The following is an 18,724-nucleotide window of genomic DNA, read 5'->3' as shown; positions in this document are numbered from 1 at the left end:
CACCCTTGCCATCCTCTGGACCACATTTCCCGGGTTCTCAATCAACGCACACCTATAACATTGTCTTCCTGGCAATCCTGATGGCAGCTCCACATTCAGCCTTAGGCTCTCCATTGCGGTGGATCACTTCCTTCCCATGCCAATGCAAAGTTTGGGGTTTGCACCAAGGAGACTTCTCCATGCCAGTCACCCTCTGAACAAGTGGCTGTTCCATTGCCAGGTGGCCTTGACCTGTGCTTGCACCATGAAGCTTGGGGTGCCTTCAGCACCCCAAAGGCTGGTGACACAAACACTCCTCTTCCTGGCTTTCCTGAACCGCCGCTCCCTGCAGAGACCCCTGGCGGCCGATGGCGAAGGGATGAGCGGGGATGACGGGCACCAAGGGAGCCCTGGGCTCATCCAATGTGGAGAATACAGCAACCAGGTCCTGCCCAATGGCAGGTGCAAGATCATTGCCACCTTGCCACAACTGGACCAGCAGAGGTGCCCCGACATGTTCCGTTGCACGGACGAGGTCTCCTACTGGCTCCACGAGAACGAGGAGAGGAAGCAGCAGATCCTGGAGCTGCGGGAACTCATCTCAGAGCTCCAGGAGGAGCTGAGGAACCACCGTCACCGCATCAAGATTTTGGAGCTGCAGGTGAGTTTCTTAATGGGGAAAGCATGGGCAGCAACTTGTGTCAGGGATAGGGAGACTTTGGGGACCATTGGGCTGGATCTGTCCCCGCTCCCACGTTCCAACTTTAGTGCATGGTTGGGGCAACCCACCTGTCAGTCACATGATGCCATTGTGATGTTAGATTCATCCATCCATCCATCCATCCATCCATCCATCCATCCATCCATCAAGACATCCCAGGGCAGTTTATGGAATAAAATACAAGATAAAACACAAGTAAATAATTAAACCAACACAACAAAATAATGACCACCCCACTTCCCACAGATACAATTAAAAGGATATAGGATATTAATCAGCCAAAGGCAGGATGTTGTTGTTGTTTAGTCATTTAGTCGTGTCCGACTCTTTGTGACCAGAGCACGCCAGGCACTCCTGTCTTCCACTGCCTCCCGCAGTTTGGTCAGATTCATGTTGGTAGCTTCGAGAACACCGTTGAACCATCTTGTCCTCTGTCATCCCCTTCTCCTTCCCTTCCCCTTTTGTCCCCTGTCGTCAGGATAGAGTGGTACTATTACTTCCTTTGACCTGGACACTATACCTCTGTTGATGCAGCCTAGAATAGAATTAGCGTTTTCTGCTGCTGAATCACACTGTTGGCTCATGCCAAGCTTGTGGTATCCAAACAAATCATATAAGAATAGTCAGCTTTTACTATCACAGAATCATAGAACAGGAAAGTTGGAGTGGATCCTAAGGGTCTTCCACTTCAGACTCAGCTAAAGAGTCTCTAACAGATGGCCATTTAACATCTATTTTTTTATTTAAAAAAACCCTGCAAGGAAGGACAGTCGATCATCTTCTGAGGGAGTCCATTCTACTGTTTGGTCAAACCACATCCCATATTTGGTCAAGCTATCATGTCTGTGACAGAATAAATCAGATTTATTAGTGTTTATAAGGTGGCAACAGAATACCACTAGTTAGAGGAGATTGCTTGAGGTATTGGAACCCCAGAGCTGAGACCCCCATAAGGCAGGCTTCCTTAACCTCAGCCCTCCAGATGTTTTTGACCTACAACTCCCATGATCCCAGGACCAGTGGTCAGGGATGATGAGAATTGTAGTCTCAAAACATCTGGAGGGCCAAGGTTGAGGAAGCCTGCCATAAGGCAAATGGGAAGCCCATGAAGGATTGAGAGAGCCTTTATCCAGAAAAAGGGGGTTGTTGATTAGAATTAAATAACCCTTTTGCTCCTGAGTGGTGGGACTGGGCAGAGGAGGATAAACAGACTGCCACCCAGTTTATTTGATTAACCATCTGCTTTCTGATTGATTGATTGATTGATTGATTGATTGATTAGTTTATTACAGGTAAATATTTGCACTCTTTCAAAAGCTTGACAGCTTTTGACAGTGTCTGGGATTCTGGAATTCTTTAAAACTAGCCTCTGAAACTAAGCACATGCTTAACTCAGTACCATGCCAAATTTAATTGCCTCTCTATAATTTAATCAACTAAAAATGTGGACTTGTGCTCAATGTAGCAGTAAGCAACTCGTTCCATTAGTGTAAGGATTTCTACTGGTGCGATGGAATTTTTCCCCTCCCAGCCCTCCATGCACCCTCTAAATCTGTTCTGGGGCTTCCCCAATGCTCTGGAGCAGATTTGGGGTGCAATGGGGAGGTAGGAGTCTGTCAAAACAAATGCATTAGATGCCCCCCCCTTAGGCTGGCATCCTCACACCACTTACTTGGGAGCGAGCCCTTTCCAGTACAACAAGTAGCAAGTTTAGGGCTGGGCTGTTAGTTGATTAATCTACCAAATAAAAATAGCTTCCCTGTTTGTTTGTTTGTTTGTTTGTTTGTTTGTTTGTTTATTGTTTCGCTCCTGGATGTAAGAAGAGAACAGATTGCAATATGCGCTTTAATATTTGCATAACTCGAGGTTATGTAAATGAAAAAGAAAACAGAGAATCGAGTAAGAGAAAGGATTGCTGTTCTCCAGGTATAAATTACAGAAGAAAGGGAGATTTGGCCCCTTAGGAAGAAACAATATTTTCTTATTTATTAAGACTCATAAATCTTTGCCATCCGATGGAGCTCAGAATTTGTTTATGGAGATCGCCTGACTGGAACAATTCTGCAATTTTGCATCCATCGCCTGCACAAATCTGTTATTAATTAGTTGATCATCATCATGTTTTAACTTTGATTAACATCAGTTAATCACACCCAAAAATGTGGCAGCAAGGTACTGCATCATACAGTTTACAAAACAAACAAGCAATAAATAGTAAGAGAAAGAAATGGAGACACAGCAATGCAAATCAAGACATCCGAATTTCCTTAGGTGGCATGAATGGATGGTGAACGTTGAGCATCTAGGCCTGGAGTTTAGTAAATAAAATCCCCATGGCTGACGTAAAAGCATTCTGAGTCCTCCACACACACACACACACCCTGGAAACACGCAGCTTATGTGCGATTTCCCCTCGCAATAGACAACGTCCACAAGTTATTATACCACCAAGCCAAATGCAGATTTTTCTCTCTCTCAAGGCTTTCCATTGTGGGGCTAAGCACCCACGTCCTAAGTTCTTCAGCTGTTGTCTGGCTAAACATCAGGAAGAACTTTGTGATGGTAAGAGCTGTTTGACAGGGAAACGGTCTCCCATGAGAGGTTGTGGACTCTCCTACCTTGGAGGTATTTAAGCAGAGGTTGGAGGGCCACCTGTCATGGATGCTTTGGCTGAGATTCCTGCCTTGCAGGGGGTTGGACTAGATGACCCCAGGGCCCCTTCCAAATCTACATTTCTATGATTCCATGATTCACATATTCAGGAATGACGGCTGCAGGGAAACCTGAACATGTGGTTTGCTTACTTTAGATATTTATTTTAGATACACGGGAGCAGAAGTATGAAACCCGGGGGCATCCCTGTCAAAAATGGAAGGAAGTCCCCCCCCCCGGAGCCCACAGCCCCATTTGTGATGACTGTGATGCAGTAGGAGAACACCTGCACAGATGTCCCCATTTCCCGGGGACAGTCCCCGGATTTACAAATCAGTCCCCATACAAAATCCATTGAAGCTGAAAAGTTTCCCCAGATTCACCTTACCATAATAGCAATAACATAAATAAATTTGAGCTCAGTTTCCTGATGATGTCTCTGGCGCAAGCCCCACTGCCAGGAAAGGGAAGCCTTGGTTCCCATAGTAGAATCATAGATCATAGAATCCTAGAGTTGGAAGAGACCCCAAGGGCCATCCAGTCCAACCCCCTGCCATGCAGGAAACAGCATCAAAGCATTCCCGACAGATGGCTGTCAAGCCTCTGCTTAAAGACCTCCAAAGAAGGAGACTCCACCACACTCCTTGGCAGCAAATTCTACTGTCAAACAGCTCTTACTGTCAGGAAGTTCTTCCTAATGTTTAGGTGGAATCTTCTTTCTTGTAGTTTGAATCCATTGCCCCGTGTCCGCTTCTCTGGAGCAGCAGAAAACAACCTTTCTCCCTCCTCTAGATGACATCCTTTGATATATTTGAACATGGCTATCATATCACCCCTTAACCTTCTCTTCTCCAGGCTAAACATACCCAGCTCCCTAAGCCATTCCTCATAAGGCATCGTTTCCAGGCCTTTGACCATTTTGGTTGCCCTCCTCTGGACACCTTCCAGCTTGTCAATATCCTTACTAGCTCAGCTAATAGATCGATCAATTTCATTTTCTTCTTTGGAGGTCTTTAAGCAGAGGCTTGACAGCCATCTTTCAGGAATGCTTTGATGGTGTTTCCTGCTTGGCAGGGGGTTGGAGTGAATGGCCCTTGGGGTCTCTTCCAACTCTAGGATTCTAGGATTTCCTGTTAGTCTGCAGATTGTAGAACCAATGGATTTCAGAAGCAATCCACTAGGAAGATCTCCTGGAAACCACAGGAGGTGAGAGGCTAAGATCCTGCTTGCGGGCTTCCCACAGGCATCTGGTTGGCCGCTGTGAGACCAAGACGCCTGACTAGACAGGCCACGGGCCTGATCCAGCAGGCTTTTCTCATGTTCTTGTCTTCCTGCATGAGCCCCACTGCAAAGGGGAGCTGCTCCTACTCATTTCAAGGAGCTTTGAGAAGGAGAAACCTCACGGAATTGCGTGCCCCGTTCATGCCCTTTACCAAACACACCTTTGCTTATTTCTCTGCTGAGCTTCCCGCTGTCACAAGGTGTCTCCGTGCGAGACGAGAGGATCACACGTTCCCTTCCTTTAATTCTCTGCAGAGGGTCCCTGCCCTTGGCCAGATAATCTTCTCTTGGGGGGGTTGGCTGATGACAGATCAGACCGATGAGCCAAAGATCTCAGTTACACCAGAGCCTACCTTGGCTGGCCATCAGCTCTTAAGGGGTTCGGCCACACAAGTCTTGTACATTGTGTGTGTGTGTGTGTGTGTGTGTGTGTGTGTGTGTGTGTGTTAGGAATGTGCAGCATGGACCGTCTTATAGTGCAACACCCCAGCACAATGTTTCCTCAACAAGCTTGCCCACTGCATTTTGCCAATCCTTTAAAGCAGGGGTCAGCAAAATTTTCCAGCAGGGGGCCGGTCCACTGTCCCTCAGACCTTGTGGAGGGCCGGACTATATTTTGGAGGGCGGGAAATGACCGAATTCCTATGCCCCACAAAGAACCCAGAGATGCGCTTTAAATAAAAGGACACATTCTACTCATGTCAAAACACACTAATTCCTGGACCGTCCGTAGGCTGGATTTAGAAGGTGATTGGGCTGGATCCAGCCCCCGGGCCTTAGTTTGCCTACCCAAGCTTTAAACTTAAAGCATCAGTAGAAAAAGGGCATTCTTAGAATCATAATATTGTAGAGTTAGAAGGGACCCTGAGGATCATCTAGCCCAACCCCCTGCAATGCAGGAAAATTTAGCCATCCCATATGGGGGTTGAACATGTACCCTTGGGATTATCAGCACCACAACCAACTGACCTATCCAGGCCATTCTTGATTATTTGTTTGTTTGTTTAGCGCTCTTGGGATCTCACTCTTCAGCCAGAAAGGCTCCCAGTGCAGCTTGCATACAATAGGGACGCAGGTGGCGCTGTGGTCTAAAGCACTGAGCCTCTTGGGCTTGTGGATCAGAAGGTTGGCGGTTTGAATCCCCGCGAAGGGGTGAGCTCCCCTTGCTCTGTCCCAGCTCCTGCCAGCCTAGCAGTTTGAAAGCACACCAGTGCAAGTAGATAAATAGGTACCACTGCGGCGGGAAGATAAACGGCGTTTCCGTGCGCTCTGGTTTCCATCAGGGTGTTCTGTTGCGCCACAGGCAGTTTAGTCCTGTTGGCCACATGACCTGGAAAGCTGTCTGTGGACAAATGCCAGCTCTCTTGGCCTGAAAGCGAGATGAGCGCCACAAACACACACACCCAGTCGCCTTTCACTGGACTTAACCGTCCAGGGGTCCTTTACGTTTACCTTCATATAACCAATTAAACAAGGCAGTCCGTGCCCCACAGGCTTACTATTGGGGGGGGACACAACACAAAAGGGGAAAGGCACAGAGAGGGAAGAGGAACATCAAAATCCAAAATTGGGCACCAATTTTTAAAGAGTTGTTCCTCTATTGACCAGTTGGCCCAGTTCAGGAGGTGGGTAGAGGGGTGATGTTTGTTTCCGAAGCATCTCATCCCGCTCTTGAATGCTTTGCCCGTCCTTCTTTATTTCACGCCTCCTGCCGGCCCCCATCCTGCTGCGAAGCATGAAGAGAAGTCCAGCCGCAACGCCACCGTGGAGCAGCGCGTTCAGGAGCTGGAGCAGCACTACCACGAGGCCAGCGCCCTGCAGCACATGCAGGCCACGCTCCTGTACGACATGCAGGCCCAGGTCCACAATGTCTCCCTGCTGATGGACTGGGTGCGGCACAACCCAGGCTGCCTGGTCCCGGTGGAGATGCGGCTCCAGCATGAGATGCACTACCCAGGTGAGTCCCTGGAAGACGGGTTCGAGCCCCACGTTGGGCAAAAGACTCCTGCCCTGCCGGGGGTTGGACTAGACGACCCTTGGGGGCAGGGCCAGATTTAGGTCTGATGAGGCCTTAAGCTCCTCAAGGTAATGGGGCCCTTTATATGTCCATAGCTGTCAACCTTTCCCCATTTTTTTGCGGGAAATTCCCTTATTATAGCATTGGGAAACAGCAGGGAGGGTTGACAGCTATGTATATGTCCGGCTGTCCTTTGCCAACAACAAATTGTCACTCTTTTTTGTGTTGAATATATTTTGTTGTTGTTGTTCAGTCGTTCAGTCGTGTCCGACTCTTCGTGACCCCATGGACCAGAGCACACCAGGCACCCCTATCCTCCACTGCCTCCCGCAGTTTGGCCAAACTCATGTTAGTAGCTTCGAGAACACTGTCCAACCATCTCGTCCTCGGTCGTCCCCTTCTCCTTGTGCCCTCCATCTTTCCCAACATCAGGGTCTTTTCTAGAGAGTCTTCTCTTCTCATGTGGTTGAATATATGCTATATGGTAATTTATGGACCTAACAGGTATCTCAAGCCATTTGCACATGTTGCCACGCAAGCAGTCCATGCAAAATGTTGGCACCCTATATATAGAAAGGCGCAAACCCGTGATATTTTAGGGAGCAGGCCAGCAGGCGGGGCCCATGACTTACATCACAGGAGCCAACACAACTCAAAACACTGTTGTGATATGTAGGTTTTATTTTCTTTGTTTTCTATATTATATCTTGGAAATGTACATCCAGGTGTTTTTTTCCCCTTTAATATTTTGGGGCCCCCAAGAGAGTGGGGCCCTAAGCTGTAGCTTGTTTAGCTTATACACAAATCTGGCACTGCTTGGGGGTCTCTCCCAAGTCTACCAGTCTAGGATTGCAGGCTTCTTCTGGTGCCCAATTTCGAGTAATCTGCACCCACTAAACCCCCAAGGATTTGGCTCTGGTTGTGTTAATGCAGCTAGAACTATTTATTTATTCATTCAGTTATTTACTTACGTGTGGGTACCTAGATGTTCTAGTGGGGATACCGTTGAACTGGGCACCACAGTTCAAGAAGGATACTGGCAAGCTGCAGTTACAGGTGGGTAGCCGTGTTGGTCTGCCATAGTCAAAACAAAATCGAAAATTCTTTCCAGTAGCACCTTAGAGACCAACTGAGTTTGTTCCTGGTATGAGCTTTCGTGTGCATGCACACGAAAGCTGAAGAAGTATCTGAAGAAGTGTGCTGAAGAAGTATCTGAAGAAGTGTGCATGCACATGAAAGCTCATACCAGGAACAAACTCAGTTGGTCTCTAAGGTGCTACTGGAAAGAATTTTCGATTTTGTACTGACAAGCTGGAAGGTGTCCAGAGGAGGGCAACCAAAATGGTCCAAGGCCTGGAAACGATGCCTTATGAGGAACGGCTTAGGGAGCTGGGTATGTTTAGCCTGGAGAAGAGAAGGTTAAGGGGTGATACGATAGCCATGTTCAAATATATAAAAAGAAATGGGTGTTTGCGATGGTGTTTTGTGATGTTGTTACTGTACTTCGGTTGATGGCTTAGATCACATAACAACCACCAGGTCGCTGGAACCCTTCACGTCTCTCCTCCAACTGGGATTATCTGATAAAGACTTTCACCCACTAGCCCAAATCCAGCCTGAGCCCCTGACGTAGGAGAAGGGAAAAACACGCCTCTGGGCTAGCAATCCTTTAAGCCGGCCAGTTCTGGATGCCGTGTGCTCACTGTCCCCCTGGCTTTAACCGGGATGTAGACCAAGTCAGTCCGCCTCTGATCCCACTGCACACCAAGGCTACGTAAGCAGAGTCACCTCGGGTGGCCCTGGGCCAAAGGGAGAGGCATTCTGCAGCAAGAAGAGGGACTCTGGTCACTGTGCTTGGCTGGGGCTCAATCACATGCCGGCAAGCGCAGGTGGAGGTGGGGCTGCCGTGAGTCTGGGGTTTCCTGGACATATCCGGGATTCGTCTGTTGGAGATAGCATCTGGGTGGAATATCAGAAAACCAGTAAAAAATGTCCGGGGAAACCCAGGTGTATGGCAACCCGTGTTGGAAGTGTTGCTTTTGGGGTGAATTTCCTTAAAAATATATTTAAAAACTTCAAATTTCGGGGAGATTTCACAAAAAAAAGCTTAACAAAAGGAGGGAAGGAAGGAAGGAAGGAAGGAAGGAAGGAAGGAAGGAAGGAAGGAAGGAAGGAAGGAAGGAAGGAAGGAAGAGCTCCACAACTCCCCCACCCCCACAAAAAAGCTCAACTTTTGAGTCCAGATTTTCACTTCTTGTAATATTTATTAATTAATGGATTTAATTATTAATTAATTAATGTATTTTTATTAAAGATTTACTTGATTTACAAAGGTCTGTGCAATGTCTCTCTCTCGTATTATTTTTCCTGTAACCTTTTTTTTTTTTACAAATCGGTTTCACTTGTTGAGACATTAGGAAGAAAAGGGGGAAAGAGGTGGAGGGGGGGAAGATGAGTGGGGGTGGGGTCGGGTGGTGATGTTGCTATTTCACTTAATATATGTGGGGTTTGGTGTCAGCGTTGCTTGTACAGGTTCTCTGTTGTTCGCTTGTGTTCCTTTGGTGGTGAGAGAGGTTGAGGTTGGCCTAGGGTGTGGTTGTTCATTTGTGGTTGGCTGTGGTGGTCGTTGATTTCATGTGTGAGTGGGGTGGGTGGGTGGGTGTTTTGGATCAGGTTAGCCATATTGATTTGTATGCTGTTGGTGGGTTTTTGTCATGGTCTTGTTGGGTTGTGTATGTGTTGTTGGTTTGTGGGCTCAGTCGGGATGATGCCTTGAAATGGTTTTTCTCTCTCCTCCACCCCGGCAGATGTGAAGCATGCCAAGAACTGCCCCATCGATTGTGCCTCCATATACTACAACGGGGTCCGGCGGTCGGGCATCTATAGCATCATGCCATCCGATGGAGGTTTGCCCATTGAAGTGCTGTGCGAGATGGATGTGGAAGGTATGGAAGGAGGCAATGGGACCGGGTCCTCCTGGGTGCTTCCTTACATGTTGAGATGCTTAGGTCAGACGCTGCTTCTTCCACAGAGAAGTTGCTGGAGTGCACCTCTCTGCTGAAGTGGCTCTTCCAGGACCCTGGACTAGATGTTAAGTGTAATTGTTTAATTCACACTGAAATGGAGAATCCCTGTGTGTGTTTAACTGGAAGATTCCACTGAAACTAAAGAAGAGCTCTCTAAGCACCTAGGATGGGTTGATAATTAACTGTTGGTGTTCTCTGCTAGCTAACATGTGAGTGTTTAACCTTAGATCACACGAGAGATGTTCAATTGCAAATTGCCGTTTTGAAGGGAGTTGCCTTTGGTTCTTTTGTTCCCAGCCAGAGTGGGAGTAAGATGTGATAATGAAGCTCTGCAGGAACTGCATAGCCTTAGTAAGGATGCAAGCTAATTTTGACTGGAATGGGGGGGGGGAGAGAGAGAGAGAGAGAGAGAGAGAGAGAGAGAGAGAGAGAGAGAGAGAGAGAGAGTTCTGCTTAGAAGCAAAGTTATTCTTTACATGCTGAGCATGTGCTGGACATGCACAAGATACTGTACAACTGAGACTAGCTTTTAAGTGCTGCCTTCATAAAAACATAAGGACATCAGAAAATCCTGCTGGATGAGGCCGATAGCCCACCTGGTCCAGCATCCTCTTCTCACAGTGACCATGCAGATGCTCATTATGCTTCTTTAACTGCTTTATTAATTCAATATTCTTTCTGCATATTATTCCATTTAAAATTTTGTTTTCACATTATTCCAAATCTTAATTGTTAATAAAATTTTGTGTATGTTTATTCAAATCCTGCCAGCGAATCTAAATCTATTTGTTGTTTTTTCAGATAATTTATAAATAATTCCCAATCTTCTTTAAAGTCCCGATTGTCCTTTTGGCACAATTTGTTTGTTAATTTTGCCAGTTCTGCATAATTCATCATTTTTTTCTGGCCATTGTTCCTTTGTTGGTAGTTCTTCCTTCTTCCATCCTTGGGCTAGCAAAACTCTTGCCGCAGTTGTAGTGTACAGTACATAAATAAGTTCTTTAATTTATTTGGAATATCTTGTCCTAAAATCCCTAATAGAAATGCTTCTGGCTTTTTAACATAGTTCAGGGTTGTTGTTTTCTTTTCTTTTCTTTAAAATAATTTTTATTGGCTTTTGCAATTTAACAGTTTTAAACACATCTCATTGCTGTTAAAATTTTTCATCCTCCCCCCCCCCTCACTAGGGGGAGCAAACCACACTCCCTTCTCTCACAGGGAAAAACATTTAATATTTTAAATTTAACATATTGCATATAAACATTATTTGCGTCCTGCCCTTTCCAGACTAGACTTTCATCTTTCCTTAATTTCATTGTTTATTGACTTGCTCAAATCCCCCTATTGAATTCATTGTCTGTCCTCTTTACAGCTTTCCAAATTCCTTGTCAAATCTATTTTGCCTACTTTATAAAGATTCATCAGGTATACGTTATAAAAAAAAAATCATCAACTATATTCTTAATTACTTACATTCTTTACCCACCTTCGGCTCCTAGATGTGTCTGCACTTTTCTAAGCCTAATCAATTTTTCTATAAGAATAATCTTATATAACTGTATTTCTTCTTTCTTTCTAACCTCCTCCCTCCCTCCAGTCTTGAAATTTTTAGCTATTAAATCTTAACATTTAGTCATTAAACCCAGTCTCCAGATTCATAAGTCATAACCAATATGACTTAATAATGGGCTAATACCCCAGAGGACAGGCTCACACTTCAAAATGACCTTAACAGATTAGACAACTGGGCCAAAGCAAACAAGATGAATTTTAACAAGGAGAAATGTAAAGTACCACTACACTTGGGCAAAAAAAATTGAAAGGCACAAATACAGGATGGGTGACACCTGGCTTGAGAGCAGTACATGTGAAAAGGATCTAGGAGTCTTGGTAGACCACAAACTTGACATGAGTCAACAATGTGATGTAGCAGCTAAAAAAAGCCAATGCAATTCTGGGCTGCATCAACAGGAGTATAGCATCTAGATCAAGGGAAGTAATAGTACCACTGTAGTCCGCTCTGGTCAGACCTCACCTCGAATACTGTGTCCAGTTCTGGGCACCACAGTTCAAGAAGGATACTGAGAAGCTGGAACGTGTCCAGAGGAGGGCAACCAAAATGGTCAAAGGCCTGGAAACAATGCCTTATGAGGAACGGCTTAGGGAGCTGGGTATGTTTAGCCTGGAGAAGAGAAGGTTAAGGGGTGATATGATAGCCATGTTCAAATATATCAAAGGATGTCATCTAGAGGAGGGTGAAAGGTTGTTTTCTGCTGCTCCAGAGAAGCGGACACGGGGCAATGGATTCAAACTACAAGAAAGAAGATTCCAGCTAAACATTAGGAAGAACTTCCTGACAGTAAGAGCTGTTGGACAGTGGGATTTGCTGCCAAGGCGTGTGGTGGAGTCTCCTTCTTTGGAGGTCTTTAAGCGGAGGCTTGACAGCCATCTGTCAGGAATGCTTTGATGGTGTTTCCTGCTTGGCAGGGTGTTGGACTGGATGGCCCTTGGGGTCTCTTCCAACTCTATGATTCTGTGATTCTGTGAATATAACCAACACAAAATGATACATTATCTTTTTCTTTTCAACCCACTCCAACCCTCCCAAAATCCTTGGCCCATAATTCAGTCTTATCTGTCTTCTGTTCTCTTTTCATCTTTTTCAAAGTGTTGATCCGTAAGTCCTTCTCACACATATATACAGGCCAGGCTTGGTTTTTTTTTTCCTTTCAATTGGGTTGTCAGTTCAATGACATTTCTCGCCCCAAATGTGTGGCAGGTGGAGGCTGGACCGTCATCCAGCGGCGTCAGGACGGCACGGTCAACTTCAACCGGACGTGGAACGAGTACAAAGACGGCTTTGGGGAGCTGAGCAGTGAATTCTGGATGGGCAACGAAAACATTCACAAGATCACCAGCCAAGGGGACTACTCCCTCCGCATCGACCTGGAAGACTGGAACAATAAGCACAAACATGCCTTTTACCAGCTGTTCAGGTAGGTCTTCAGGTGAGAGGGCATCTGGGTTACTGGTTTACTGGGGTACCACCCATATTTTAGAACAGGTACAAAATTTGCACCTTCCAAAACAACCAGCCCACTGAAACACAGACTGCCTTCCCGATCCACAGCTCTCTGAATTTTGCAATGCCATTCTGCAGCAAAGTATATGTCAGTTACAGGTAGGTAACCATGTTGGTCTGCCAAAGTCAAAACAAAATAAAATAAAAAATTCCTTCCAGTAGCACCTCAGAGACCAACTAAGTTTGTTCTTGGTATGAGCTTTCGTGTGCATGCACACTTCTTCAGATAAACTGAAACAGAAGAAGAAGAAGAAGAAGAGTTTGGATTTAATATCCCGCTTTTCACTACCCAAAGGAGTCTCCAAGCGGCTCACATTCTCCTTTCCCTTCCTCCCCCACAACAAACACTCTGTGAGGTGAGTGGGGCTGAGAGACTTCAGGGAAGTGTGACTAGCCCAAGGTCACCCAGCAGCTGCATGTGGAGGAGCAGGGAAGCGAACCCGGTTCACCAGATTACGAGTCTACCACTCTTAACCACTACACCACACTGGCTCTCAGAAGTCACCAGACCCTTATATATAGTGAGAGGGTGGGGAGGGGTATGACTCAGAAGGGTGGTGGGAATGGGGGATCAGCTGATAGGTGTGGAAAACCTTTTGACGGACTGTTAACGACTGCAATTGGTCTTACAGGGAAAGGCAAGGGGTGAGATGGCTAAAGATAGCTTTGTCATGTATAATGAGATAAGAATCCAGTGTTCTTCCCTGTTGCCTTGCAGCATTGAGAACGAGGTGAATTACTACCGCCTCCACGTGGAGGGCTTCAGTGGGACGGTGGAGGATTCCTTCGCCTGGTACCACAACAAGAGGAGCTTCAGCACGCCCGACTCGGGGAATATCTGCGCCGCCATCTCCCACGGAGGCTGGTGGTACCACCAGTGCTTCTTCTCCAACCTCAACGGCGTTTACTACAAAGTAAGTCAGGCCACCCTCTCGGGTTTTCATTTTAATTTCAGCTTCAAGCAAGCTTGTGTGTGTGTGTGTGTGTGTGTATGCAATATGCTAAAAATTGCTAAATTTATAAGCTAAATTTGTATGCTAAATTTACAGTCACATCTCAAGTTGCGTCTGCTTCAGGTTACGTGTTTTCGTGTTGCATCTCGTGGGAACCCAGAAGTACTGGAACGGGTTACTTCCGGGTTTCGCGGCTCGCACATGTGCAGAAGCGCTAAATTGCGCCGCACGCGTGCACAGATGCGGCACTTCGGCTTGTGCCAGTTCCGTGTTATGGATGGGCCTTCAGAACGAGGTTCCACTATATATGCTAAAGATACAGGTGGGTAGCCGTGTTGGTCTGCCATAGTCGAAACAAAATAGAAAATTCTTTCCAGTAGCACCTTATAGACCAACTGAGTTTGTTCTTGGTACCAAGAACAAACTCAGTTGGTCTGTAAGGTGCTACTGGAAAGAATTTTTCATTTTGTTTTGACTATGCTAAAGCTATTTTGGGTGATCTGCATACTATCCCTTGCTTTTTCCTGTAGGACTAATTGCAGTCGTTAGCAGTCATCAACAGAATAAAAGAATTCCTTCCAGTAGCAATTCAGAGAGCAACTAAGTTTGTTATTGGTATCAGCTTTTGTGTGCAAACAGGTTTACCATACCCTTAGAGTCAATCACCCGTCTCCTACTACCCTCCTGAGAAAAAACCCACCCCACCCTCCCACTATATATAAGGGCCTGGTGACTTCTGTTTCAGTGTATCTGAAGAAGTGTGCATGCACACAAAAGCTCATACCCAGAACAAGCTCTAAGGTCCTACTGGACAATTTTTTAAATTTACATTTTTTAAAAATTTATTTTGACTGCGTCAGACCAACACGGCTACCTACCTGAATCTAAACACAGGAAAGTAATTTAGGCCCTACTGGGTTGCCTGGCAAGGTCATAGCATTTTCTGGATCTCCCCCTCCAAACAATTGGACTGGGGTGGCAGGGAGGTATCATCCTTGAAGCTGACTTGCAACCCATGAGAGAGTTTTTTTTAACACCACAGAAGACAGGGAATAGTGGGGATTCGAATCCAGGTTACACCCAGTCCCATCTGACAGTGTTGTTGTTCAACCCCCATCACTCCCAGCTAACAGGGGTCAGTAGGAGACGGGAGTTAGAATCCAGAACCATCTGGGGAAAGGGAATAGGAGAGAAAGGCAGTGCGCTTCTCAGAGCTCTAGGTGAAGTGAAATACAGCCATCTTTCCAAATTTGCTCTTTTCTGAATTTTGCAATGCAGTTTTCCTATGGGGGATGGGATGGGGAGTGAGCATAAGAATGAATGTCTTAGTGAAAAGAGCAGGAAACACGCTTGCAAAAAATGTGTTGATTAGTGGAAATTGCATACTCAGTAATGTGCAGATTAGGGACGCGGGTGGCGCTGTGGGTTATAGAATCATAGAATCATAGAGTTGGAAGAGACCCCAAGGGCCATCCAGTCCAACCCCCTGCCAAGCAGGAAACACCATCAAAGCATTCCTGACAGACGTCCAAAGAAGGAGACTCCACCACACTCCTTGGCAGCAAATTCCACTGTCCAACAGCTCTTACTGTCAGGAAGTTCTTCCTAATGTTTAGGTGGAATCTTCTTTCTTGTAGTTTGAATCCATTGCCCCGTGTCTGCTTCTCTGGAGCAGCAGAAAACAACCTTTCTCCCTCCTCTAGATTACATCCTTTGATATATTTGAACATGGCTATCATCTCACCCCTTAGCCTTCTCTTCTCCAGGCTAAACCACAGAGCGTAGGGTTAAACCACAGAGCCTAGGGCTTGCTGATCAGAAGGTCGGCGGTTCGAATCCCCGCAACGGGGTGAGCTCCTGTTGCTCAGTCCCTGCTCCTGCCAACCTAGCAGTTTGAAAGCACATCAAAGTGCAAGTAGATAAATAGGTACCGCTCCGGCGGGAAGGTAAACGGCGTTTCCGTGCGCTGCTCTGGTTCGCCAGAAGCGGCTTAGTCATGCTGGCCACCTGACCCGGAAGCTGTACGCCGGCTCCCTCAGCCAGTAAAGAGAGATGAGCGCCGCAACCCCAGAGTCGGACACGACTGGACCTAATGGTCAGGGGTCCCTTTACCTTTACCTTTAATGTGCATATTAGGAGGAATTTACACCAGAATGCTCACGGTTTTCATTGAGATGTAAAAAAAAAAGTAGCAATCATAAACTGAGGCAGGAATGAGAAACAGAGATTGATAGAATCACCCACCCTTAATTCAGAGGGCCTCGGGTCCTCCCACCCCACATTAAGCACTAGGTGTCAGACTTCCACATCTGGTTTTAGCGAAAGGGTGCAAATTTACCCTCTGTTCTCTTCTCCAACTCTCTCCCTCTCTCCTCTCCTCTCCTCCTGTGTTGCACATGTGCGCAGGGTGGAAGATACTCTCTGAAGAACCGCAAGATTCTTGGCCCCGATGGAGTGGTCTGGTACACGTGGAAGGACACCGATTATTACTCCCTGAAGAAAGTCACAATGATGATCCGCCCCCGCACGTTCCGCCCCCACCTCTCTCCGTGAAGGAACCCAGGATTTCCTTCTCATCAAATCACAGCTGGGCGATGGATGACCTCTGACCCTGGACGCCTGCCTCGCGGTCCACCTGCCCGTCCTGAGGCATGGCCCCTCATGCCAGTCGGTCTGTCGCGTGGACAATGCAAAGAGCAGCGGACAGAATCCGACCCTTGGGCGCTTTCGCCGGGGGGAGTGTGTGCGTTCTGGCAGCAAGGCTAGCTTGACGAACAAGGGGTGGTTGGTGCCCCCCCCCCTAAATGTGGGCGCTTTGATGGCTGCAGGCTGGGGAGATGGCAGCCCAGTGGAAGTCACGGCTTCTTGAGGAATGGCTCCGTCCAGCTCTTTGTCAGAATGAAACAGGCTACGAAAAGGAAACCAACGAAATGAGTTTGGAATATCAGTATATTTTTATGAAGACTGGTGGGCGCCAGTTTGGAGGGGTGCAGTGCTGCCCTCTGTTGGAAGAAGCTGGTCTTTGCGGAGGGCTGGACCTCAAAGTCCCTCTTTCGCTTAATGTTTCCGACATTCAGACATCTTGCCTGTTCAGCCTTGAGGAGTCGCCGTTGCCAACTGCTTGCCAAGCAAAAGGAACTGCTCTGCAAATGGGAGGCTCCTCGCTTGCTCTGGCAGTTCGGGGGCATATTTCTGGAGCGTATCACAGAGAACCCTTGCGACAGGGACCTATATCTCCTTGAAGCTGAACTGTTTAGTGTAGTTGGAAGAAGAGGAGGAGAAAAGAGACAGCACCACTTTTACTTATTTCGTAAAATTTATATACAACTTGATTTGTAAAAACAAAACCCTCAAGGTCTTAAAAATGGGGGAAAGGTCCCCTTTGCTTTCCCGACCTGGTGCTAGAGGTGCTTTTTTTGCAAAGACTCAGTCCTTCTTTGGAATGGATTGTCTGAAAAATGAGAGACTTGTATTTTCAGAATTCCTGAAAGCAGAAGCTGGAATATTATCCACCCCCTGCTTCTGCCCACTGTGGAGGGGACCCTTCAGTTTGGAGTGGGGGGGGGGGGTAGGATTGGCTGCAAAATCATAATTGCCAGGGGGAACTTGAGGGAACTGAGAGCAACATCTGCAGCAGAGATCTGGACCAGGAGGTACAATTTCTCCTGCCAGGTCTGTGATCGGAATCTATCTCCCATAAGCTCACACAACTTCTCCAAAGTGGTCTTGCCAACCAACTGCTCATCGGCAAATGACCTTGGAGTGGGGTTTTGGGGGTAGAGGTTTCAGAAGGAGGATAGGCTTGCAAGGGATGCCAAGGAAATGTTTTGGGGTGGGGAGATCAGTGTGGAAGAATTGTTGGGAGCTCAGTAGAGCTGATGTCAAATCTTACCTGAATAAACGTCTTATGTGCTTTGAAGAAACTTTGCATGGGATTTACAACCTGCTTGCAGGCAGATTTCACAGGGAACTTGGCCTGTGCCACAAGCACCACAGCGCCGTGAGGATGTTGTGGGTAGCAGGAGAGGATATATTGATTAAATATTATCCTTCCTAACTCACGCTAGTGAGTTTTTTCATACAGCAGAGTACATTCCCCTCTTTACACAGCGGAAAGCTAGTTGAAGATTCGAATATCTTAAGTTACAGGTAGGTAGCCGTGTTGGTCTGCCATAGTCAAAACAAAATAAAATAAAATAAATCCTTCCAGTAGCACCTTAGAGACCAACTAAGTTTGTTCTTCAGATCTGAAGAAGTGTGCATGCACACGAAAGCTCATACCAAGAACAAACTTAGTTGGTCTCTAATGTGCTACTGCAAGGAATTTTTTAATTTTATTTTGTTTCGAATATCTTAAGTTATATTATTCCTGGTAAGACCCCTTGGATTCCCTCCTAAAAGAATAAAGACACAACAGTCTTCTTTTAAAAGTAATAAGAAGTATACTCACATTCAGTTCACAGTTGGATCCCAGAAGGCGGACTTTAGCTTAGAGTTACAGAAGAGGGTTTGAGTTCATCCCATATGGGAACTGGTCCCACATGCAGTCCAAGAGAAGAAAGGGCATCAAATGAGAGGAAGGTGGCTGCGTGACTGGACCTTTTGTGGGGTCTAGAAGGGTCATGCCCACCTACCTGGTCACAGGCAAAGGAAGGATGCTCCAGACCAGGTGTAACAGGAAGTTCAACTGGCTGGACCAACATCCCCCAGTCTGTGTCCACTCTAGGCAAACAGGAAATGTTGTATTTGACTGCTTATGTTAAATCTCACAAGTGCTCAATGCCCACTGCCCTGATCCAGGGACATGAGAGTGCCCCTTGTTCATTTTAGCCAAAAGGCAGGTCCCCCAAAGTTGCTTCTGCAAATCTGAACCTCCCAGATTCCATATGAAATTGCTGAGCAGAGGCGTCAGGTTGCCCCCCCCCCCAAGACTGAGGGGATGGGGCATGCACATTTGACATCATGTTGTCTGAAGGAGGTCAAGCGCTCTGGAGGAGCCAGCCACTGAAGCTG

The 18,724-nt window shown here is 46.6% G+C and overlaps 1 protein-coding gene across 1 annotated transcript; it reads left to right on the top strand.

The window, feature by feature from the left end:
- The first annotated feature begins 244 nt into the window (after positions 1–244).
- On the top strand, positions 245–16,264 carry LOC117044680 (angiopoietin-related protein 7-like). The gene is made up of 6 exons (XM_033145490.1): positions 245–640; positions 6,368–6,590; positions 9,458–9,595; positions 12,456–12,672; positions 13,477–13,672; positions 16,118–16,264. The coding sequence occupies exons 1-6, from the start codon at positions 245–247 to the stop codon at positions 16,262–16,264; spliced, it is 1,317 nt and encodes a 438-aa protein (XP_033001381.1).
- The last annotated feature ends 2,460 nt before the right edge of the window (positions 16,265–18,724 follow it).

The sequence above is a fragment of the Lacerta agilis genome, chromosome 3, assembly GCF_009819535.1.
Source record: "Lacerta agilis isolate rLacAgi1 chromosome 3, rLacAgi1.pri, whole genome shotgun sequence".
In the NCBI taxonomy this organism is placed as follows: domain Eukaryota; kingdom Metazoa; phylum Chordata; class Lepidosauria; order Squamata; family Lacertidae; genus Lacerta; species Lacerta agilis.
The sequence above is the reverse complement of the archived record's forward strand: the minus strand, read 5'-3'. Positions and strand labels throughout refer to the sequence as shown.